We start from the raw sequence: 26,403 nt of genomic DNA on the forward strand, positions 1-26,403 counted from the left end.
TCTGAGAACGGACAGACTGCCTGCTCAGGTGTGTCCCTGACCCCTGAGTAGCCTAGCTGGGAGAAATCCCCCACTAGGGGCAGTCTGACACCCCACACCTCACAGGGTGGAGTACACCCCTGAGAGGACACTTCCAAAGGAAGAATCAGACAGGTACACTCGCTGTTCAGCAATATTCTATCTTCGGCAACCTCTGCTGCTGATACCCAGGCAAACAGGGTCTGGAGTGGACCTTAAGCAATCTCCAACAGACCAACAGAGAGTCCTTCTGACTGTCAGAAGGAAAACTATCAAACAGGAAGGACACCTATACCAAAACCCCATCAGTTCGTCACCACCATCAAAGACCAGAGACAGATAAAACCACAAAGATGGGGAAGAAGCAGGGCAGAAAAGCTGGAAATTCAAAAAATAAGAGCGCATCTCCCCCTGCAAAGGAGCGCAGCCCATCACCAGCAACGGATCAAAGCTGGTCAGAGAATGACTTGGACGAGAGGAGAGAAGAAGGCTTCAGTCCATCAAACTTATCAGAGCTAAAGGAGGAATTACGTACCCAGCGCAAAGAAACTAAAAATCTTGAAAAAAGAGTGGAAGAATTGACAGCTAGACTCATTAATGCAGAGAAGATCATAAACGAAATGACAGAGATGAAAACCATGACACGAGAAATACGTGACAAATGCACAAGCTTCAGTAACCGACTCGATCAACTGGAAGAAAGAGTATCAGCGATTGAAGATCAAATGAATGAAATGAAGCGAGAAGAGAAACCAAAAGAAAAAAGAAGAAAAAGAAATGAGCAAAGCCTGCAAGAAGTATGGGATTACGTAAAAAGACCAAATCTACGTCTGATTGGGGTGCCTGAAAGTGAGGGGGAAAATGGAACCAAGTTGGAAAACACTCTTCAGGATATCATCCAGGAGAACTTCCCCAACCTAGTAGGGCAGGCCAACATTCAAATTCAGGAAATACAGAGAACGCCACAAAGATACTCCTCCAGAAGAGCAACTCCAAGACACATAATTGCCAGATTCACCAAAGTTGAAATGAAGGAAAAAATCTTAAGGGCAGCCAGAGAGAAAGGTCGGGTCACCCACAAAGGGAAGCCCATCAGACTAACAGCAGATCTCTCGGCAGAAACTCTACAAGCCAGAAGAGAGTGGGGGCCAATATTCAACGTTCTTAAAGAAAAGAATTTTAAACCCAGAATTTCATATCCAGCCAAACTAAGTTTCATAAGTGAAGGAGAAATAAAATCCTTTACAGATAAGCAAATGCTTAGAGATTTTGTCACCACCAGGCCTGCCTTACAAGAGACCCTGAAGGAAGCCCTAAACATGGAAAGGAACAACCGGTACCAGCCATCGCAAAAACTTGGCAAAATGTAAAGACCATCGAGGCTAGGAAGAAACTGCATCAACTAACGAGCAAAATAACCAGTTAATATCATAATGGCAGGATCAAGTTCACACATAACAATATTAACCTTAAATGTTAATGGACTAAATGCTCCAATTAAAAGACACAGACTGGCAAACTGGATAAAGAGTCAAGACCCATCAGTCTGCTGTATTCAGGAGACCCATCTCACATGCAGAGACATACATAGGCTCAAAATAAAGGGATGGAGGAAGATCTACCAAGCAAATGGAGAACAAAAAAAAGCAGGGGTTGCAATCCTAGTCTCTGATAAAACAGACTTTAAACCATCAAAGATCAAAAGAGACAAAGAAGGCCATTACATAATGGTAAAGGGATCAATTCAACAGGAAGAGCTAACTCTCCTAAATATATATGCACCCAATACAGGAGCACCCAGATTCATAAAGCAAGTCCTTAGAGACTTACAAAGAGACTTAGACTCCCATACAATAATAATGGGAGACTTCAACACTCCGCTGTCAACATTAGACAGATCAACGAGACAGAAAGTTAACAAGGATATCCAGGAATTGAACTCATCTCTGCACCAAGCGGACCTAATAGACATCTATAGAACTCTCCACCCCAAATCAACAGAATATACATTCTTCTCAGCACCACATCGCACTTATTCCAAAATTGACCACATAATTGGAAGTAAAGTACTCCTCAGCAAATGTAAAAGAACAGAAATTATAACAAACTGTCTCTCAGACCACAGTGCAATCAAACTAGAACTCAGGACTAAGAAACTCAATCAAAACCGCTCAACTACATGGAAACTGAACAACCTGCTCCTGAATGACTACTGGGTACATAACGAAATGAAAGCGGAAATAAAGATGTTCTTTGAAACCAATGAGAACAAAGATACAACATACCAGAATCTCTGGGACACATTTAAAGCAGTGTGTAGAGGGAAATTTATAGCACTAAATGCCCACAAGAGAAAGCAGGAAAGATCTAAAATTGACACTCTAACATCACAATTAAAAGAACTAGAGAGGCAAGAGCAATCACATTCAAAAGCTAGCAGAAGGCAAGAAATAACTAAGATCAGAGCAGAACTGAAGGAGATAGAGACACAAAAAACCCTCCAAAAAATCAATGAATCCAGGAGTTGGTTTTTTGAAAAGATCAACAAAATTGACAGACCGCTAGCAAGGCTAATAAAGAAAAAAAGAGAGAGGAATCAAATAGATGCAATAAAAAATGATAAAGGGGATATCACCACTGACCCCACAGAAATACAAACTACCATCAGAGAATACTATAAACGCCTCTACGCAAATCAACTAGAAAATCTAGAAGAAATGGATAATTTCCTGGACACTTACACTCTCCCAAGGCTAAACCAGGAAGAAGTTGAATCCCTGAATAGACCAATAGCAGGCTCTGAAATTGAGGCAACAATTAATAGCCTACCCACCAAAAAAAGTCCAGGACCAGATGGATTCACAGCTGAATTCTACCAGAGGTACAAGGAGGAGCTGGTACCATTCCTTCTGAAACTATTCCAATCAATAGAAAAAGAGGGAATCCTCCCTAACTCATTTTATGAGGCCAACATCATCCTGATACCAAAGCCTGGCAGAGACACAACAAAAAAAGAGAATTTTAGACCAATATCCCTGATGAACATTGATGCAAAAATCCTCAATAAAATACTGGCAAACCGGATTCAGCAGCACATCAAAAAGCTTATCCACCATGATCAAGTGGGCTTCATCCCTGGGATGCAAGGCTGGTTCAACATTCGCAAATCAATAAACGTAATCCAGCATATAAACAGAACCAAAGACAAGAACCACATGATTGTCTCAATAGATGCAGAAAAGGCTTTTGACAAAATTCAACAGCCCTTCATGCTAAAAACGCTCAATAAATTCGGTATTGATGGAACGTACCTCAAAATAATAAGAGCTATTTATGACAAACCCACAGCTAATATCATACTGAATGGGCAAAAACTGGAAAAATTCCCTTTGAAAACTGGCACAAGACAGGGATGCCCTCTCTCACCACTCCTATTCAACATAGTGTTGGAAGTTCTGGCTAGGGCAATCAGGCAAGAGAAAGAAATCAAGGGTATCCAGTTAGGAAAAGAAGAAGTCAAATTGTCCCTGTTTGCAGATGACATGATTGTATATTTAGAAAACCCCATCGTCTCAGCCCAAAATCTCCTTAAGCTGATAAGCAACTTCAGCAAAGTCTCAGGATACAAAATTAATGTGCAAAAATCACAAGCATTCTTATACACCAGCAACAGACAAGCAGAGAGCCAAATCAGGAATGAACTTCCATTCACAATTGCCTCAAAGAGAATAAAATACCTAGGAATCCAGCTTACAAGGGATGTAAAGGACCTCTTCAAGGAGAACTACAAACCACTGCTCAGTGAAATCAAAGAGGACACAAACAAATGGAAGAACATACCATGCTCATGGATAGGAAGAATCAATATCGTGAAAATGGCCATACTCCCCAAGGTTATTTATAGATTCAATGCCATCCCCATCAAGCTACCAATGACTTTCTTCACAGAATTGGAAAAAACTGCTTTAAAGTTCATATGGAACCAAAAAAGAGCCCGCATTGCCAAGACAATCCTAAGTCAAAAGGACAAAGCTGGAGGCGTCACGCTACCTGACTTCAAACTATACTACAAGGCTACAGTAACCAAAACAGCATGGTACTGGTACCAAAACAGAGATATAGACCAATGGAACAGAACAGAGTCCTCAGAAATAATACCGCACATCTACAGCCATCTGATCTTTGACAAACCTGAGAGAAACAAGAAATGGGGAAAGGATTCCCTATTTAATAAATGGTGCTGGGAAAATTGGCTAGCCATAAGTAGAAAGCTGAAACTGGATCCTTTCCTTACCCCTTATACGAAGATTAATTCAAGATGGATTAGAGACTTAAATGTTAGACCTAATACCATCAAAACCCTAGAAGAAAATCTAGGTAGTACCATTCAGGACATAGGCATGGGCAAGGACTTCATGTCTAAAACACCAAAAGCAACGGCAGCAAAAGCCAAAATTGACAAATGGGATCTAATTAAACTAAAGAGCTTTTGCACAGCAAAAGAAACTACCATCAGAGTGAACAGGCAACCTACAGAATGGGAGAAAATTTTTGCAACCTACTCATCTGACAAAGGGCTAATATCCAGAATCTACAAAGAACTCAAACAAATATACGAGAAAAAAACAAACAACCCCATCAAAAAGTGGGGAAAGGATATGAACAGACATTTCTCAAAAGAAGATATTCATACAGCCAACAGACACATGAAAAAATGCTCATCATCACTGGCCATCAGAGAAATGCAAATCAAAACCACAATGAGATACCATCTCACACCAGTTAGAATGGCAATCATTAAGAAGTCAGGAAACAACAGGTGTTGGAGAGGATGTGGAGAAATAGGAACACTTTTACACTGTTGATGGGATTGTAAACTAGTTCAACCATTATGGAAAACAGTATGGCAATTCCTCAAGGATCTAGAACTAGATGTACCATATGACCCAGCCATCCCACTACTGGGTATATACCCAAAGGATTATAAATTAGTCTACTACAAAGACACATGCACACGTATGTTTATTGCGGCACTATTCACAATAGCAAAGACTTGGAATCAACCCAAATGTCCATCTGTGACAGACTGGATTAAGAAAATGTGGCACATATACACCATGGAATACTATGCAGCCATAAAAAAGGATGAGTTTGCGTCCTTTGTAGGGACATGGATGCAGCTGGAAACCATCATTCTTAGCAAACTATCACAAGAAGAGAAAACCAAACACCGCATGTTCTCACTCATAGGTGGGAACTGAACAATGAGATCACTTGGACTCGGGAAGGGGAACATCACACACTGGGGTCTATCATGGGGAGGGGGGAGGAGGGAGGGATTGCATTGGGGAGTTATACATGATATAAATGATGAATTGATGGGTGCTGACGAGTTGATGGGTGCAGCACACCAACATGGCATAAGTATACATATGTAACAAACCTGCACGTTATGCACATGTACCCTAGAACTTAAAGTATAATAAAAAAAAAAAAAAAAAAAAAAAAAAAAAAAAAAATGTTAGACCTGGCTTTCCAAATGTGATCTTACTTACATAATAGCACCTGAGATGAATGCAGATATATATCATTTGTTAAAGTCTAGCAAATCTTGCTAACACAGTCAAGTGACTGACAATGGAGGAATTTCAGTCCATTTAGAGTCTCCTGCCCTTTGTCTATCAGGATCTGTGGAAAAGAGTGCTTAGAGAGTGGGGTTTTTTCCCTGGCCAGTAGAGTCTCTGGCCTGGCATTTTTGGGGAGCCTCTCTTCTGTGTTTTGATACCAGGAATGAGACAGCTGCTGCCAAGAAGCTAGATCCAATGCCTAGTATCCTTGGCAGAGAAAATATTTCTCTAGTCGCATCCAAATTAATCCTCATAGGCCAATAAATCAATACACCAGGAAAATATGGGATGAGTTTGGCCATCTGGAATTTTTTTGAGGCGTTGGTGGGTATAACAGAAACTACCTAGCTCCACAGTAGCCACGAATAGCTGTATATTAGCTCAAGGTAACACTGGCACATTCACCTTCCCACATGATACCACCAGCACCAGATCCATGGCTGGGAGCTCCCTGTAGCTTTTCAGAATCCTTGCCTTGCTGTTGAGTCAGCCAGTTTGATTTCAGCGTCAAAGAAAGCAGCTTCAACCATTTACCTACCCAACAGCCTCGTAAGATAACAAGCCAGATCTAGACTTTGTCTTTACATTTGGTCAACCATTTTGACAATCAGGTAGTCAAAAAAAAAAAAAAAAAAAGAAAGAAAGAAAGGAGGAGATCAGACTATCAGGGCAATATGATCAATACAATATAAGTGGTTTTTTAAATTGGACTTTCCCTGCCAAAATGACTGAAACAGTTTTTTTTTTTTTTTTTTCCTCCAAATATTCCAAAAGAATGAGAGGAAAAACTATTTCCACAAAGTAAGAGGTAGTATCTAAACGGGCATTAGATATAGCAAGTTTAAGGCTGGGCAGTGGCTCATGCCTGTAATCCCAGCACTTTGGGAGGCCAAGACGGGTGGATCACCTGAGGTCAGGAGTTTGAGATCAGCCTGGCCAACATGGTGAAACCCCATCTCTACTGAAAAAAAAACAGGCACCTGTAATTCCAGCTACTCAGGAGACTGAGACAGGAGACTTGCCTGAACCTGGGAGGCGGAGGTTGCAGTGAGCCAAGATCACGCCACTGCACTCCAGCCTGGGCAACAAGAGCAAAACTCAGTCTTAAAAAAAAAAAAAGATATAGCAAGTTTAAATTCTTTATCACCGAGGAAAATATTACAAAGGAAACTGCTTCTAAACTAATCCCTCTGTTGACTTTTGCCCGCATCAAAGGAAAATGGGGGAGAAAAGAGCCCTTTCATTCCTAGGCATAAGGTTGCTTAGTTGTAGCTGTAAATGCTGCCCCGGGTAGGCACTTTCTGTGTTCTAAGCCAAGTACTTTACATTCCTTCATCTCACTCAGTGCTCACAACAGCCCTATCAGGAAAGTGTTACTCCCATTTTAAGGTGGAGAAACTGGGGCATAGAGACATTCAGTAACTTGTCCAAGGTCACACAACCATTAAGTACTGAGATTCTAACCTGATCTAACTCCAAAATTCCTGCTCTTCATCACTGTTTCCAATATAAGGCAATGTTTGGTGCTATTAATTTTGTAGGCCTGAACCAAATTTTTTTTGATCATCAGAAAAGAATTTCTTTATCAGAGAATTTCTCTTATTTAAGTGATTTTAAAAACAACTATAGTATGGCAGCATCAATTGAAACAGACCAAAAAAAAAAAAGCAAAAATAGTAAAGGAAATTGGAAAAAGTTTGGAGAGATCAGGAACTCCCCAGAAATCCCACTAGACTAATAAATTAACTGTTTTCATTTTTTCATGTTTCTTCCGGTCTTTGTTATTCTGTATACATAATTATATGCAGTTTCAAAGGTCATTTTAAATGACTGGTTAGTATTGAGAAGATGAATATGTCAAATGAGTTTTCTTCTCAAAAACATACCAAAAATATTTTAATTATTTTCTCCACATTCTGGGTTTCATTTCCCTTTCTAGAATAATAACAGCAACAAAATCGTGAAGAATTCTGATTCACACAGCAGATGTGAGGATGAGAAAACCTGCTGGCTAATTGGAGATGAGTTTCACTGGAAGCAATCACATAAAAACAAACTATGTCATAGACTCCTATCCCTGAAAGCTGATCACAGGATACACAAAAATTAGCCCACCAAACGTCTCTATTTTTGTGGAACTATAGATGCTCGTACACTGAGGCTTTATCTCAACATTTTCTAGAGAACCCTAAACACGCACACACACACACACTCACGCACACTCCCACACACACACATACACATAGTTCAAGGTAAAATACATTTAGGAGACTGCTGCTTGCATCCCCCTTTCAGAGATTTAAAATATACATTAGCATATGAAGATCCTGGGAAGTCACACAGTAGGGAACCTGTTTCCTTATGTCCAGAAATTGCAAACTCAGTTAGCTACAGGGCCAGGCAGGTGAAGGTATGGACCTAGTGGTGACTGTGGCAGAGACTACATGCAGCATCTGAAAGTTGCTGCTTCTAGAAATGTAGGTCTTGTATTAACATATCTTCACAAAATGTCTGAAATCTGGGTTTTCATGTGAAATTTCTCATCCAGGATGAGATGGGAGAAAACATGTATCTTGGCTAGATCTGCTAAGGAAAACTACAGCCATACAGTAGTTAAAGCAGTAAAAGCAGATTTTATTCAGGAACTATGGCAGTGGGTGGCGGGGGGAGGAAGACCTCAGCAGAGAACTGGGCTCAGTTCGGAATACAGCATAGACAAGCAGGGATCCAGCCAAAGAAGGGTGGGCATCAGTGAATGGGAAATTACTAAGAAGAGACATCAGGGGTTGGGGGGGATTCTGGTTGAACCCACCTTTTTAGGATTTTTGCTGAAGGCAGGCCAGGTGATCAGACATCACCTGGTGGATAGTGGGAATGAAAAATTTGGTCAGATGTAGAGGCAATCAGATATCAAGAGAGGAATTCTATCTAGACTGACTTAGCAGGATTCTTGCTAAAACTAGACTCCGCAAGGACAGACATGGAAACCTGGGGTTGAAGCCTAGTTGAGAAAAGGGCTGGGGGGAGAATGACTAAAGTTTGGTCACTGAAGTTCTGTCACATCTGGCCTATAGGCTACCAATTTGCAGCCTTTAGCTTAACCTAAAGTAGCTGAAGCTCATTTGGCCACAGAACTCTGTTCCTAGAACAGTCTTTTGGGAGATACTACCACATTTCATTGGCCTACCAACCCTTTGAAGAAGCCCCCAGAGTAAAGTCCCTTCTCTAAACCTCATCTTCCTCCCCCACTCCTGTCCTCTGGCCTAAAGTAGTAAAAGATGTTCCAGTTACTATGGCTGTGTAATACATTACTCCAACACCTGTGGCTTCAAACAACAATATTTGTTTTACCCAAAACTCTGTAATTTGGGTAGAGCTCAGAAAGGATGGTTCATCTTTGTTCCACAAGGTGTCAGAGTGGCTTGAAGGCTGAAGATGAGGGTAGAAGGCGGGATTCATTGTGAATCAGAGTGAGTGAAGGTACACTCACTCACAAACAAACTCATGGATGGATTATGCTTGCAGTTACTCGAGACATCCCTGAGATTGATGGCTGGAACACCTCCATGTGGCCTTTCTTTGAGACTTGGGCTTCCTTGCAAGGTGGTAGCTAGATTCCAAGGGTGAGTGTCCTCAGGAAGAGGTAGGCAGAAACTGTATCACCTTTTAGGGCCTAGCCTCAAAAGTCACGCCCAGGTATTCTCATTGTGTTCTATTTGTCAAGGCAGGCATTCAAAGACAGGGCAACAGACTACCTCTTAATGAAGTGAGACAAGGTTCTGAAGAGATGGGAGACCAGAAAAACTGCTTGCTGTAGCCATTTGGGGAAGAAGCAATCTACTGTCAAAGAAAAGAATGAAGTATTTTGATTTCTGGATCTATCATTTACCAATAATAGTGTGAGACTAAGCAAGGAACTTCGTCTCTTTTTGCATTTTATTGTTCACCCTGTCCTGAATTACAGTTACCACTATTCTTATTTTATCATGAGGCACTGAGATTCTTGAGGGCAGCATCCACATCTAGATATTTTTGTTCTGGCTTGTTTCATTTCCTAAATATTCTCATAGTGCAATGCACAGTGACAAACATGTAGTTTGGGCTTAGTAAACATGTCTAATATTTTATTTTTTAAAATAAGTAGAGAGCTGCCTGGTGAGTTTTCACGACTTGTAAACATGTCTCAAGAAAAAGAAACCCATTCAGGAACTGACTCCCCCTCCTTTAGTTCACTGCTGGCTTTTTTCATCACATAACCTGTTATCATATGGAACATGGACAAGATTCAAACCCCAAGACCCTCTGCCCATGTCCACATGTACCCATCTCCTCATGCCCATGGTAAAGCAGCTCTAGTCACCAGCCGCTACTTGCCTGCATTAAAAAACAGCCACTGAGAAACTGGCCCCACAAAACCTTATGCCTGAAGCACAGAAAGCTTCAGCATATTCCATTGCATATTAACAGCAGTTCTTTTTTTGTGAAGACAAATACCACAGGAGCCAAGAACACAGATATACTCATGTGAAATTCCAGTTCTGCAAAGACATTAGTTTGCTAATGAATATGCTAAAAGCCTTTCAAAAGTGACCCCTTCCTATTTAGACAACATACTTTGCTCTTTGTTCTTTAATATTCCATTTCTGTTTGCCGCCTTCCTGGGTAAGGAGGAAGAGAAAGGAAATAACAGAAAACTATCTTAGATTTCCTCTGTTAGAAATGACTCCTGATTTCCTTCTACCAAACTGCTAGAACCTTATATTGTTTATTTCCAGCCTCCTGTGCGCATTCCTCCCCTTCCCATCATTTCCAGTCTTTCCTCCCCACATTTCTGCAGCTACCCTGCTGGCACATTGCTTGGTGAGAGCCTCGGGCTGTTTGCCCAGGTGCCTGCCAGCATCTGCAGTGATGGCTGACTCTGTTGAAACAAGGAAGAAACTTGTCTATCCCACAGGCAATCAGAAAAATCTGAGTGCTACTACCAATATTTTTGTTTTGCAATACTTCTGAACCACAAAATTCACATAGTTTATGAGATTGCATTCCCTCTGTATCCTGGGAAATATTATTTTTCATTTCCAAGCAATAAAATAACATTAACTGCTGATTCCTTAACTCTTAGATGTTACAAGTTCTAAGCACTTCACATACATTGTTTCACTTAACCCTTACTCTTAAGAGATTTTTTACAATTTACAGATGAGGAAACTGAGTTAAAGAGGTGAACTAAGTTGTATACGGTCATGTGACAAGGAACCTAGTCAGAATTCCAGTCTGTTCTACCTGAGGCCAACGCCCATCTGTTTTCCTCCCTATGCTGTTTATTTCTTTTTAAAATTTAACTCCTTTTTTTTTCACCATACCCCCACCAATATTGAGACCTATACTGTTTAGATTGAGAAAGGGGAATGCATGACAGATCTATGTTTATCTCATAGAGATCTGATTAATTTTGAGCCTTCCCATGTGGCTCAGTAAATCAATTCATTAAAAACATTGCAACCAGAGACACTCAAAGTTGTTAGAAACCAAAGAATTCTTTGGGTCAAACCTCCATCTGATTTGTGAATCATCTTTACAGCACTCCTCACACTGGTCATTCCATCCCTGAAGACTTCTAAGGTTGAGGAGCCCATTCCATTTTCAGGCAGTTTTGCATTGCATTTGATAAAAATTTGTCCCCCTGGAACTGTCTTTCATTTGTACTAGTTCTGAAGTCTGCAAAACAAAGCTGGGCTGGTTTGCTCAGCTCTCACCATCCCCCTGATGATTGTGTTAGCAGGTGAGTTGCTCCTTTACTCATTCTTCATCAGCAGGGTTACTCCTGCCCAAGGTCACTCATGCCTGAAGAGACTCCAGTTTGTCAATGGGACTCACTACATGGGACACCCAGCACAGCACTAAGAGCTCAAACTAATTCTGACCAGTTGAATTTCTATCCCGTCCTCCATGAGAACACTGCACATCTGTTATGCAGCTCCGGGTTGAATATGTTCTTTGGGCAGCCACATAAAATCTTTGACTAGAATTGAGCTCTTACTCAACAGGAGATATGGTGAGTAGAAACACTCAGTTACCGTTGGCCAGCCTGGGCTACTGGACCCCAGGGCAGTGAAGCCCCATGCTGATACGCACATAATTTCACTTCAGCAAAATTGTTTGTTGTGGAAAATTTTTAATCCAAACTTGCATAGTGGTTTTCGTTCCTTGTCATGTAAAAGAAATACTACTTTCTTTCTTTCTTTCTTTTTTCTTTAAACAGAGTTTCACTCTGATTGCCCAGGCTGGAGTGCAATGGCACGATCTCAGCTCATTGCAACCTCCACCTCCCAGGTTCAAGTGATTCTCCTGCCTCAGCCACCTGAGTAGCTGGGATTCCAGGCATGCACCACCACACCTGGCTAATTCTGTATTTTTAGTAGAGATGGGGTTTCTCCATGTTGGTCAGGCTGGTCTCAAACTCCCAACCTCAGGTGATCAGCCCACCTTAGTCTCCCAAAATCTTGGGATTACAGGCATGAGCCACCGAACCTGGCCTGCTTTGTTTTCTTCTGTATAGGCAGAGCTGGTTGGTTTGGTTTGGTTTGGTTTTCTCAAGTTTTGATCCAGTGACAGTTAATCAATGGAAGTCTAAAGAGGCAAAAAGAAATCCAGACTCCTCCCAGGAAGAATTGGCACTTAATGTCACATTGATTAGTTCTTTCACAGCACAACCCCAGGATCTTTCTAACTGACAAGTACATTTGACCACAAAATCAAAAGTAGCTCTATGTTAACTCGATGACTAAATTAAACTGGTGAATTGGAATTGATAATATGCTACCATCCCTTAAACTTTCCTGTTCTAAAATAAATTGCTCCTTTTCTTATTCTTGATATGTTAATATAATTAATATTTCATTAATATTGCCCTGGTTCTTATAAAAAAAATTTTGTTTTCCAGTTTTACAATCAAAAAAGTGAAGGAAAATAATGTCCAATGTACTTCTGGGAAAACATTTTAAAGTATGATTTTTGGAGATTAGTAAATAGACTAGACGGCCCCTTTAAAAAAAAAAATGTGATTCTGTGCTAAGATCTTCCTTCTGCCTTATTCTGATCTGAGTCAATCCATGTAGACAAAGAAGCCTGAGCTGCTATCTAATGAACCCAATCTTCTCACTTTACAAATGAGGAAAAATAACTTACAGATGAGTTAAAGTGACTCGCTCAAATTCTAGCACACATCTTTCTTCTTTCAAACCACTAACAGAATATCAATGATGAAGGAATTCAGAGGCAAAAGATTGCTCTAGTGTGGGAATGTTGAAGAAAACATCATGGAGAACTGAAATTGAAAAGAAGTAAGCAATTTTTTAACCAAATCTTACTTTTCCACCGAAATAACTTATGCTAACAATAGAAAATTTGGAAAATGGTAAAAAGTACACGAAAAAGTAATGGGATAAATTACTAATGACCTCATCCTATAAAAGAGTTATACAGTCCCTTTCTCTACAGTCTTTTCTCCCCCAGATCATTATTGTGGTTGTTTTTCTATTATTGTGATTATACTACTTAGCAAGAAACATTATAACCTAAGGACTATTCAATATTGTAATAAACTATTCATAAACGTCATTTTAATTGCTGCCTAATGGTCCATTATAGAGGCTTTACCGTAATTTTCTTAACCTTGATCCTATTTTTTAATAATTAGATGGAAGGGAAAGATTTAAATGAAGAGAAGGAAGGTGTCTAGAAGAGGAATATGTTTTTACAGTAGAGGCAAACACCAAACTGTTCACAGCTTTTATATTTGAGCTTTGCGGTTGTGGGTGATTTTTGTTTTATTCTCTATATTTTTCTCAATACTATAAAAACACTAGCAAGAACACCTACTTTTTTTGAGCACCTACCATGTACTTTATGCCACAGATGCATTTTCTCATTTAGTTGTCATAACAACTAACCAAAATTGCTATTATATCTTCATTTTAAAGATAAGGAAAATGAGACTTGGAAATATTAAGAGATTCACAAAAGGGCAACGATGAAACGAGAATTTGACCCCAGGTCTGTCCAAGGGGAAAACTGCTATTCTTAACCTCCATGCTGCATATCCCAATGTTCTTATGAGTATGTACTATATTTTATCATCAGAGAACTATTCTTAGACATGGATGTGGATGGCAAATAATAGCTCATTTCTGATGTAAGCAGATAGCTTGTTACACAGAGTATAAACAACAATCTGCCAAAATCCCAGAAGAGCTAAGAAAATCATCAATAAATAAAATCCCTTCAGTTATGTCTTAAGATCTTTAAAATTCAAATATGTTTCAGGTTTCTCTAAAATTCATTTAAAGTAGTGGGAGGAAGCAGCGTTAATTGTAGCTACGTGAAAGAAGTCTGGATTCTGCAACTGGATGAAAATTGATTATACTAAAAGTAGTCTTCTGTAATTAAATGAAAACTGTGCTGTGCACTTTAATTAGTCAGCAGTAACTCATTTTAAGTGGTAACAGTGAGTTCTGGTGTATCTCATTAAGTGAGAGCCCAGCGTCTCTACCTCAGCTGAGTTTCTGTCAGTTTTCCACAGCAGCCTTATTTATGTATCTACTGCTCTAATTTCAAGCTGCAAGAAAGGTAATGCACCCTTTGGTAACTCAGATGTACACATTATTAAATTCTTCTCATTCTTTCATGCAAAAGACTTGTAATATGGTTTAAATTCCAAGGACTCCCACTAGATGAACATATTTGCCTTGGAAAGTATGTGCAGTCATTGGCCTCTCTTGTCACCCAGTGCGAGCCTGGGAAAGTCAGCAAACATTATAAAATTCACTTGATAGATTTGTCTTCCCTTCTAGTGCAGACAGGTTAAACCTGCATCTTTGAAAAGCTATTCAAAAAATGAATTTCCCCAAATTTCTTCCAAACTTTTTAGTATCTAATAATTCAGATTTCATTGTATTTTAAAAAGGAGAGAAATTTTTTGTTTTGTTGTGTTTAAACTTATTTTTTCATTATAAAAGCAAAGCATGATCATCATGGAAAATTCAGAAAGTAGGAAATGTATGAAGAGGCAGGAAAAACATCCTTCATTATTTCTTCATTCAAAGACACATCTCTATTAACATGCTGGCATATTTCTTCCTAGTCTTTTATCTAGCCATTGTTATTGTACATTTGAGATCATTCTGCTTGCACAATGTGGTATTCTACTAGTATTCTACTACAAAAAGCAATTTAAAAAGAAATTTTGAATTTTACTTCTGAGCTGAACCTGGATTCCTAGTAGCCATTCCATGTGCTTCCAGCATCATGGACATAGATTATTAAGATGCCTGCTGCCTTGTTGAGAGGAGGCCTTTGCCAAAGGGGCGGAACCTGTTTCTGTGGGACGAATGAGAATTCTGGACATGATAAAGCAGGAGCAAGAACTACTATTTATTTAGTAGCCTGGGATTATCACATTGAGCTGATTCTTATTCCATGAACATTTGTATCTAAAAGAAATAAGATTATAATTACCACTCAAAGCAACTCTGCAGAAGAGTTCTTGCTTCAGGGCAGCCACCACCCAGGCAGACCAGAGGTATTAAATGGTGAAGGTTAGGCCGGGCACGGTGGCTCACGCCTGTAATCCCAGTACTTTGGGAGGCCGAGGTGGGTGGATCACGAGGACAGGAGATCCAGACCATCCTGGCTAACATGGTGAAACCCCGTCTCTACTAAAAATCCAAAAAAAAAAAAAAAAAACTATTAGCCAGGCGTGGTGGCGGGCGCCTGTAGTCCCAGCTACTCGGGAGGCTGAGGCAGGAGAATGACATGAACCCGGGAGGCGGAACTTACAGTGAGCCAAGATTGTGCCACTGAGCTCCAGCCTGGGTGACAGAGTGAGACTCCGTCTCAAAAAAAAAAAAAAAAAAAAAAAAGGTGAAGATTACCTCAAGTCAGTGTGATGATGTATCAAAAAGTCACAGGACTTCGAATCATAGACACTGAGATTTGCAATTTGTAAAGGGTATGAATTTCAGTCCCAGATTCAGGTGTTCAAGGAATACTCATTGTTTTGTTTGTTTAAAGAAAATAAAGTGGTTTCCAAGTGTCTCTCTTACCAGGCTGGCAGGGAACTTATTCTAGGGCATGAAATATGGAAGGCTCATGTAGTGTTAGAAAACAAGGACGGAGTCTCCCCCACCCGCCTCCCTGCCCGTGGCTGTCATGGTGACCACTAACAGCCATCCAAGCCCAAAGTGGTTCCTTGAAATTCACTTTCTATTTCCTGGCCATGTGAGAACAGGGGTTCAAATGAGCCCCCTTTGTCACATCCTCAGTCATCCTTTCTGATATCAGGCTCATTTCCCTGGGAAGCAGCTAAAAACTGAGCACCAGTCTCCTACTACTCAGAACCTGCCACCCTCCATCTCTTTCCCTACCCCCAGAAAATTCCATCTCTTTAAAATTCTTTAAGATACTTGCTCCTTCCTCCTGCCCCTTGGGCCACCTAAAGTACTGTCTTCAGGCTTAATAAAATAGAAGTCAATCAGGGACAGCTCTCTCAGCAAAAATCTTCTTCAGTCTAGGAACACACACCTCCCTTGAAGTAAAGAAGAGCAAACAGCCTGATTCCCCTTACAGAAGATGTGTGGGAAAACTACAAGGAAACAAAAACACAAAGCAGCATTTTTCAAAAAATCATCCTGCCACATAAAAGTCCTTGAAGAGGATTCAGTCAGGTTCACACCAGGGTCCCTCATTCTTCAACACCAGTAGACCAAATTTGCCATAAGCTGACAAGTGTGGGCTTGGAAAGCAGATGGGGTTTGGATCCTGTGAGTCCTAGCTTTGGGACTGTAACCCCCCAGACTCAGTTTTCTGCTGGCACAGTGCTTAACACAGAGTAGGATCAACTAATGTTTCATTCTCTTGACCGTACCTGGCTGTCTTCCCAAGTCACTGCTCAGCCAGTCCCAAAGCAGTTGCTCTAATTCCTCATATGCTAGGAGCAATTCTGGGAGAAACTGCCCTTCCTAAAATGTGACCTAGTGCCCACACATGAAACTGTATATAAGTAGTGGGTTTTTAGCTGAATTTGGCATATGTGATCCTAGTCTTTCTGATGGTAGTTATTTTCCTGCTGGAGAAAACCACAGCTAATCCACTTCAACACTCTGACCCGTGAGTACCCTCCAGAAGTTCTTCAGCCACACCTATCAATTGGATGTCGCCATTTTATTCCTCCTCAGAAGCCTCTTTTATCTATTAGGGGAAGAAAAAAAACAAAAACACAGATGATGTGGCATGTTCTTAAATCCATCTCCATTCATTTTTCCTGTTTCCCAGTCAGATACAGAGTTTTGGGATAAGATGCAAGCAGAATGGGAAGAAATGGCTCGGAGGAACTGGATATCTGAGAACCAAGAAGCTCAGAACCAAGTAACCATCTCGGCTAGTGAGAAGGTAACAAATTCTGTTCCTATACATGCTGACTAGTTTTCTTAACCTTTTTGGATCATATTTTATAGATTAGTCAATAGCTATTTTGTCAAAAAACACAGTCATTAAAAAGACAATTTAATGTCAATCTGACCTAGAAGAAATTCTGATGGAATGAGACAATATAATTATCCAACGTGTGAAGGCAGCCAAGTTGGAATGAAATGCTCTCATTTTTATCAGTGTTCAGACAGACAGTTTGGCAGCCAACCAGAGCTTGGATCCTGACTGCTAGCTAGTTACTAAACTAGCTGACATAGAAGGTGGGTTGGAACAAGAATTGGTCTAATCTCACAATACTCTGTCAGTCAGTCATGTGAGTCCTGTTGATTTACCAAAACAACAGAAGTGATACCAGTGGCATGGCAGTGAAGTGGAGACTTGGGGCTATATTTCACAGGTGGTGATTATATAGCTAGCAAAGAAACTCTGTGGAAAAGATGCTCTCACACAACCAGGTCAAGTCCCAAGAGGATTCCTTAGAGTTACTCCCCTGATAGGAGCCAGCAAATGCACAAGTACAGTGAACAACCAGCCAAATCATTGATGAAGTCCCACTTGCTCTAGGATTTATGTGTTTAAAAAACACTTGGTGGGGTTGGGGAGAACACTGAGGAATAAATATAAATTATTTGAAAGAAAGATGTGGGATTTTCTTACCTAGAAAAAGTATATATCACAATAGCCAAGATACAGAAGCAACCTAAAGTGTCCATCAACAGACAAATGAATAATATCAATGTGAGCCTGAACAACATGGATGGAATTGGAGGTCATTACGTTAAGTAAAATAAGCCAGGTGCAAAAAGACAGACTTCATATGTTCTCACTTGTTTGTGGGATCTAAATTTAAAACAATTGAACTCATGGAGATGGAGAGTAGAATGATGGTTACCAGAGGCTGGGAAGGGTAATGGGACGGGGAAGGGGTATAGGGAACTGGGGATGGTTAATGGATACAAAAATATATTTCTATAGAATGAATAGAGTCTGGTATTCTATAACACAATTGGGTGACTACACTCAACAATAATTTACTGTACATTTTAAAATAACTAAAAGTATAATTGGATTGTTTATAACACAAAAAAGGATACATGCTTGAGGTGATGATATCCCATTGACCCTAATGTCACTGTTACACACATCACATATGTGTATGCCTGTATGCTTGTATCAAAATATCTCATGTACCCCATAAATACATATATCTACTAGGTACCCACAAAAATTAAAAATAAATAAATTAATTAAAAGAATAAAAGAAAACTATATATAGATAAGTATGTATTATTATTTTGTAGTGGAGGAAGTCTCAATAATATTCAGTTCTGGATAACACTTGTGATATTTTGCTAATACAACAAATATTTATTGAGCATCTACTCTTACACCAAGTACTGGGGACATGATGATGATAATCTCCGATTTTAGTAGGTCTGCAATCTACATAGTTATTAAAATGTCTCTTTCCTCCAAATACTCTGTCCCTCAATAGGCCAGGCAATCTCATAAAATTAGAACAACCATCTCATTAAAAGTAACTGTCTTTTCCACAAGGAAATCAAAGCTAAGGGAGAAAATGGGCCATTGATTCAGATCATCAGACTCTGGGCTGTAATTCGTGTCCCTGGGGTCTGCCTGAGCTCCATAGCCCCTTACTCCCAGAACCCCATACCCACACTAAGCCAACATAAGCCAGTCACACCATGTGGTTTTTGATGGGGGATTTTGTCCTTCTAAGCACCTATGGAGACTGAAGGCCTCCACTTGATCCACTCTTCTTTTTTATTTTTTCATGTCATTTAAATTTTTTAATTTTTTTTAAAATTATACTTTAAGTTCTATGGTACGTGTGCACAACGTGCAGGTTTGTTACACATGTATACATGTGCCATGTTGGTGTGCTGCACCCATTAACTCATCATTTATGTTAGGTATATCTCCTAATGCTATCCCTCCCCGCTACCTCCTCCCCACAATAGGCCCCAGTGTGTGATGTTTGCCTTCCTGTGTCCAAGTGATCTTATTGTTCAGTTCCCACCTATGAGTGAGAATATGCGGTGTTTGCTTTTCTGTTCTTGCAATAGTTTGCTGAGAATCATGGTTTCCAGCTCCATCCATGTCCCTACAAAGGACACAAACTCATCCTTTTTTTATGGCTGCATAGTATTCCATGGTGTATATGTGCCACATTTTCTTAATCCGGTCTGTCACTGAGGGACATTTGGGTTGATTCCAAGTCTTTGCTATTGTGAATAGTGCTGCAATAAACATATGTATGCATGTGTCTTTATACCAGCATGATTTATAATCCTTTGGGTATATACCCAGTAATGGGATGACTGGGTCAAATGATATTTCTAGTTCTAGATCCTTGAGGAATCACCACACTGTTTTCCACAATGGTTGAACTAGTTTACAATCCCACCAACAGTGTAAAAGTGTTCCTATTTCTCCACATCCTCTCCAGCACCTGTTGTTTCCTGATTTTTTAATGATTGCCATTCTAACTGGTGTGAGATGGTATCTCATTGTGGTTTTGATTTGCATTTCTCTGATGGCAAGTGATGATGAGCATTTTTTCATGTGTCTATTGGCTGTTTTTTTCTTGTAAATTTGATTGAGTTCTTTATAGGTTCTGGATATTAGCCCTTTGTCAGATGAGTAGATTGCAAAAATTTTCTCCCATTCTGTGGGTTGCCTGTTCACTCTGATGGTAGTTTCTTTTGCTGTGCAGAAGCTCTTTAATTTAATTAGATCCCATTTATCAATTTTGGCTTTTGTTGCTATTGCTTTTGGTGTTTTAGACATGAAGTCCTTGACCATGCCTATGTCCTGAATGGTATTACCTAGGTTTTCTTCTAGGGTTTTTATGGTTTTAGGTCTAACATTTAAGTCTCTAATCCATCTTGAATTAATTTTCATATAAGGAGTAAAGAAAGGATCCGGTTTCAACCTACAGAATGGGAGAAAATTTTTGCAATCTACTCATCTGACAAAGGGCTAATATCCAGAATCTACAAAGAACTCAAACAAATTTACAAGAAAAAAACAAACAACCCCATCAAAAAGTGGGCAAAGGATATGAACAGACAATTCTCAAAAGAAGACATTCATACAGCCAACAGACACATGAAAAAATGCTCATCATCACTGGCCATCAGAGAGATGCAAATCAAAACCACAATGAGATACCATCTCACACCAGTTAGAATGGCAACCATTAAAAAGTCAGGAAACAACAGGTGTTGGAGAGGATGTGGAGAAATAGGAACACTTTTACACTGTTGGTGGGATTGTAAACTAGTTCAACCATTATGGAAAACAGTATGGCGATTCCTCAAGGATCTAGAACCAGATGTACCATATGACCCAGCCATCCCACTACTGGGTATATACCCAAAGGATTATAAATCATGCTGCTATAAAGACACATGCACACGTGTGTTTATTGCGGCACTATTCACAATAGCAAAGACTTGGAATCAACCCAAATGTCCATCTGTGACAGACTGGATTAAGAAAATGTGGCACATATACACCATGGAATATTATGCAGCCATAAAAAAGGATGAGTTTGCGTCCTTTGTAGGGACATGGATGCAGCTGGAAACCATCATTCTTAGCAAACTATCACAAGAACAGAAAACCAAACACCACATGTTCTCACTCATAGGTGGGAACTGAACAATGACATCACTTGGACTCGGGAAGGGGAACATCACACATCGGGGCCTATCATGGGGAGGGGGGAGGGGGGAGGGATTGCATTGGGAGTTATACCTGATATAAATGACGAATTGATGGGTGCTGATGAGTTGATGGGTGCAGCACACCAACATGGCACAAGTATACATATGTAACAAACCTGCACGCTATGCACATGTACCCTAGAACTTAAAGTATAATAATAAAAAAAAAAATTATATGGGAAAAAAAAAAAAAAGAAAGGATCCAGTTTCAGCTTTCTACTTACAGCTAGCCAATTTTCCCAGCACCATTTATTAAACAGGGAATCCTTTCCCCATTTCTTGTTTTTCTCAGGTTTGTCAAAGACCAGATGGCTGTAGATGTGTGGTATTATTTCTGAGGGCTCTGTTCTGTTCCATTGGTCTACATCTCTGTTTTGGTACCAGTACCATGCTGTTTTGGTTACTGTAGCCTTGTAGTATAGTTTGAAGTCAGGTAGCGTGGTGCCTCCAGCTTTGTTCTTTTGGCTTAGTATTGTCTTGGCAATGGTCTTTTTTGGATCCATATGAACTTTAAAGCAGTTTTTTCCAATTCTGTGAAGAAAGTCATTGGTAGCTTAATGGGGATGGCATTGAATCTATAAATTACCTTGGGCAGTATAGCCATTTTCACAATATTGATTCTTCCTATCCATGAGCATGGTATGTTCTTCCATTTGTTTGTGTCCTCTTTTATTTTACTTAGCAGTGGTTTGTAGTTCTCCTTGAAGAGTCCCTTTACATCCCTTGTAAGTTGGATTCCTAGGTATTTTATTCTCTTTGAAGCTATTGTGAATGGGAGTTCATTCATGATTTGGCTCTCTGTCTGTTACTGGTGTATAAGAATGCTTGTGATTTTTGCACATTGATTTTGTATCCTGAGACTTTGCTAAAGTTGCTTATCAGCTTAAGGAGATTTTGGGCTGAGACGATGGGGTTGTCTGAATATATAATCATGTCATCTGCAAACAGGGACAATTTGACTTCTTCTTTTCCTAACTGAATACCCTTGATTTCATTCTCTTGCCTGATTGCCCTAGCCAGAACTTCCAACACTATGTTGAATAGGAGTGGTGAGAGAGGGCATCCCTGTCTTGTGCCAGTTTTCAAAGGGAATGCTTCCAGTTTTTGCCCATTCAGTATGATATTGGCTGTGGGTTTGTCATAAATAACTCTTATTATTTTGAGATATGTTCCATCAATGCCGAATTTATTGAGAGTTTTTAGCATGAAGGGCTGTTGAATTTTGTCAAAGGCCTTTTCTGCATCTATTGAGATAATCATGTGGTTTTTGTCTTTTGTTCTGTTTATAGACTGGATTACATTTATTGATTTGCTAATGTTGAACCAGCCTTGCATCCCAGGAATGAAGCCCACTTGATCATGGTGGATAAGCTTTTTGATGTGCTGCTGGATTCGGTTTGCCAGTATTTTACTGAGGATTTTTGCATCAATGTTCATCAGGGATATTGGTCTAAAATTCTCTTTTTTTGTTGTGTCCTTTGGTATCAGGATGATGTTGGCCTCATAAAATGAGTTAGGGAGGATTCCCTCTTTCTCTACTGATTGGAATAGTTTCAGAAGGAACGGTACCAGCTCCTCCTTATACCTCTGGTAGAATTCGGCTGTGAATCCATCTGGTCCTGGACTTTTTTTGGTTAGTAGGCTGTTAATTATTGCCTCAATTTCAGAGCCTGCTATAGGTCCATTCAGGGATTCAACTTCTTCCTGGTTTAGTCTTGGGAGGGTGTAAGTGTCCAGGAAATTATCCATTTATTCTAAGTTTTCTAGTTTATTTGCATAGAGGTGTTTATAGTATTCTCTGATGGTAGTTTGTATTTCTGCGGGGTCGGTGGTGATATCCCCTTTATCATTTTTTATTGCATCTATTTGATTCTTCTCTCTTTTCTTCTTTATTAGTCTTGCTAGCAGTCTATCAATTTTGTTGATCTTTTCAAAAAACCAGCTCCTGGATTCATTGATTTTTTTAGAGGGTCTTTGTGTCTCTATCTCCTTCAGTTCTGCTCTGATCTTAGTTATTTCTTGCCTTCTGCTAGCTTTTGAATGTGTTTGCTCTTGCTTCTCTGGTTCTTTTAATTGTGATGTTAGGGTGTCAATTTTAGATCTTTCCTGCTTTCTCTTGTGGGCATTTAGTGCTATAAATTTCCCTCTACACACTGCTTTAAATGTGTCCCAGAGATTCTGGTATATTGTATCTTTGTTCTCATTGGTTTCAAAGAACATCTTTATTTCTGCCTTCATTTCGTTATGTACCCAGTAGTCATTCAGGAGCAGGTTGTTCAGTTGCCATAGTTAGTTGAGCGGTTTTGATTGAATTTCTTAGTCCTGAGTTCTAGTTTGATTGCACTGTGGTCTGAGAGACAGTTTGTTATAATTTCTGTTCTTGTACATTTGCTGAGGAGTGCTTTACTTCCAACTATGTGGTCAATTTTGGAATAGGTGCGATGTGGTGCTGAGAAGAATGTATATTCTGTTGATTTGGGGTGGAGACTTCTGTAGATGTCTATTAGGTCTGCTTGGTGTAGAGCTTAGTTCAATTCCTGGATATCCTCGTTAACTTTCTGTCTTGTCAATCTGTCTAATGTTGACAGTGGGATGTTAAAATCTCCCATTATTTTTGTATGGGAGTCTAAGTCTCTTTGTAAAAGTCTCTGAGGACTTGCTTTATGAATCTGGGTGCTCCTGTATTGGGTGCATATATATTTAGGATAGTTAGCTCTTTCTGATTAATTGATCCCTTTACCATTATGTAATGGCCTTCTTTGTCTCTTGATCTTTGATGGTTTAAAGTCTGTTTTATCAGAGACTAGGATTGCAACCCCTGCTTTCTTTGTTTTCCATTTGCTTGGTAGATCTTCCTCCATCCCTTTATTTTGAGCATATGTGTGTCTCTGTATGTGAGATGGGTCTCCTGAATACAGCAAACTGATGGGTCTTGACTTTTTACCCAATTTGCCAGTCTATGTCTTCTTATTGGAGCATTTAGTCCATTTACATTTAAGGTTAATATTGTTATGTGTGAACTTGATCGTGTCATTATGATGTTAGCTGGTTATTTTGCTCATTAGTTGATGCAGTTTCTTCCTAGCATCCATGGACTTTACATTTTGGCATGTTTTTGCAATGGCTGGTACCAGTTATTCCTTTCCATGTTTAGTGCTTCCTTCAGGATCTCTTGTAGAGCATGCCTGGTGGTGACAAAATCTCTAAGCATTTGCTTGTCTGTAAAGGATTTTATTTCTCCTTCACTTATGAAACTTGGTTTGGCTGGATATGAAATTCTGGGTTTAAAATTCTTTTCTTTAAGAATGTTGAATATTGGCCCCCACTCTCTTGTGGCTTGTAGAGTTTCTGCCGAGAGATCTGCTGTTAGTCTGATGGGCTTCCCTTTGTGGGTAACCCAACCTTTCTCTCTGGCTGCCCTTAAGATTTTTTCCTTCATTTCAACTTTGGTGAATCTGACAATTATGTGTCTTGGAGTTGCTCTTCTCAAGGAGTATCTTTGTGGCGTTCTCTGTATTTCCTGAATTTGAATGTTGGCCTGCCTTACTAGTTTGGGGAAGTTCTCCTGGATGATATCCTGCAGTGTGTTTTCCAACTTGGTTCCATTTTCCCCATCACTTTCAGGCACACCAATCAGACGTAGATTTGGTCTTTTCACATAATCCCATATTTCTTGGAGGCTTTGTTCATTTCTTTTTACTCTGTTTTCTCTACACTTCTCTTCTTGCTTCATTTCATTCATTTGATCTTCAATCACTGATATTCTTCCTTCCAGTTGATCGAGTCGGTTACTGAAGCTTGTGCATTTGTCACGTAGTTCTCGTGTCATGGTTTTCATCTCTATCAGTTCTTTTAAGGTCTTCTCTGCATTGATTATTCTAGTTATCCATTCATCCATTCTTTTTTCAAGGTTTTTAGTTGCTTTGCACTGGTTACGTAGTTCCTCCTTTAGCTCTGAGAAGTTTGATTGACTGAAGCCTTCTTCTCTCAACTCATCAAAGTCATTCTCCATCCAGCTTTGTTCAGTTGCTGGCAATTAGCTGTGTTCCTTTGGAGGGGGAGATTTGCTCTGATTTTTTGAATTTCCAGCTTTTCTGCACTGCTTTTTCCCCATCTTTGTGGTTTTATCTGCCTTTGGTCTTTGGTGATGGTGACGTACTGATGGGATTTTGGTGTGGATGTCCTTTCTGTTTGTTAGTTTTCCTTCCAACAATCAGGACCCTCAGCTGCAGATCTGTTGGAGTTTGCTTGAGGCCCACTCCAGACCCTGTTTGCCTGGGTATCAGCAGTGGAGACTGCAGAAGATAGAATATTGCTGAACAGTGAGTGTTGCTGTCCGATTCTTGCTCTGTAAGGTTTGTCTCAGGGGTGTACCCAGCAGTGTGAGGTGTGAGGTGTCGGTCTGCACCTAGTGGGGGATGTCTCCCAGTTAGGCTACTCAGGGGTCAGGGACCCACTTGATCAGGCAGTCTGTCTGTTCTCAGATCTCAACCTCCATGCTGGGAGAACCACTGCTCTCTTCAAAGCTGTCAGACAGGGACTTTTACCTCTGCAGAGGTTTCTGCTGCTTTTTGTTTAGCTATGCCCTGTCCCCAGAGGTGGAGTCTACAGAGGCAGGCAGGCCTCCTTGAGCTGTGGTGGGCTCCACCCAATTCGAGCTTCCCTGCAGCTTTGTTTACCTACTTAAGCCTCAGCAATGGTGGGCACCCCTCCCCCAGTCTTACTGCCACCTTGCAGTTAGATCTCCTACTGCTGTGCTAGCAATGAGGGAGGCTCCATGGGCGTGGGACCCTCCAGGCCAGGTGTGAGATATAATCTCCTGGTGTGCTGTTTACTAAGACCCTTGGTAAAGCTCAGTATTAGGGTAGGAGTTACCCAATTTTCCAGGTGTTGTGTGTCTCAATTTCCCTTGGCTAGGAAAAGGAATTCTCTTCCCCCTTGCGCTTCCCAGGTGAGGCGATGCCTCACTCTGCTTCAGCTCTCGCTGGTCGGGCTGCACCCACGGACCAGCATCGACTGTCTGACACGCCCCAGTGAGATGAACCCAGTACCTCAGTTGAAAATGCAGAAATCACCCATCTTCTGTGTCGCTCATGCTGGGAGCTGTAGGCTGGAGCTGTTCCTATTCAGCCATCTTGGGCGCCCCCCCAACTTGATCTACTCTTAAACCTTAGTAACACCATCAACACACTAGCTTATTTGTACCTACCAAATTTAAAGGATTCTATGAAAATCTATGCAAGTAAAATTGCAACAAGTAACATCTCTCATATACTTCAGATGACAGTTTAAGTTGGGGCAAATTTTTTCAAAGACAATTTAGCTACACATTTCAAGGGCTTAAAAATAGCTCATAACCTTTAACCTAATAAATCCCTCTGGGAGTCTATCCTAAGGTAATAAGTAAATGTAGCAAAGATTTATGCATGAGGCTTTCACCATGGTTTTATTTATGATAACAAAAAAATTAAAATAACCTGAATGTTCATCAATAGGGGATTGAGTAAATAAATATAGCA

General features: G+C 40.1%; 1 protein-coding gene across 27 annotated transcripts in view; it reads left to right on the forward strand.

Moving 5' to 3' along the window:
- PEX5L (peroxisomal biogenesis factor 5 like) overlaps positions 1–26,403 on the forward strand; it is a 247,844-nt gene that overhangs the window by 199,906 nt on the left and 21,535 nt on the right. For all 27 annotated transcript variants that reach the window (XM_030931780.1, XM_010378673.2, XM_010378677.2 and 24 more), the window contains one exon: positions 16,977–17,093. In XM_030931780.1, the coding sequence (XP_030787640.1) occupies positions 16,977–17,093 (117 nt within the window). The remainder of the gene's footprint in view (positions 1–16,976; positions 17,094–26,403) is intronic.

The sequence above is a fragment of the Rhinopithecus roxellana genome, chromosome 1, assembly GCF_007565055.1.
Source record: "Rhinopithecus roxellana isolate Shanxi Qingling chromosome 1, ASM756505v1, whole genome shotgun sequence".
NCBI classification, from domain to species: Eukaryota; Metazoa; Chordata; class Mammalia; order Primates; family Cercopithecidae; genus Rhinopithecus; species Rhinopithecus roxellana.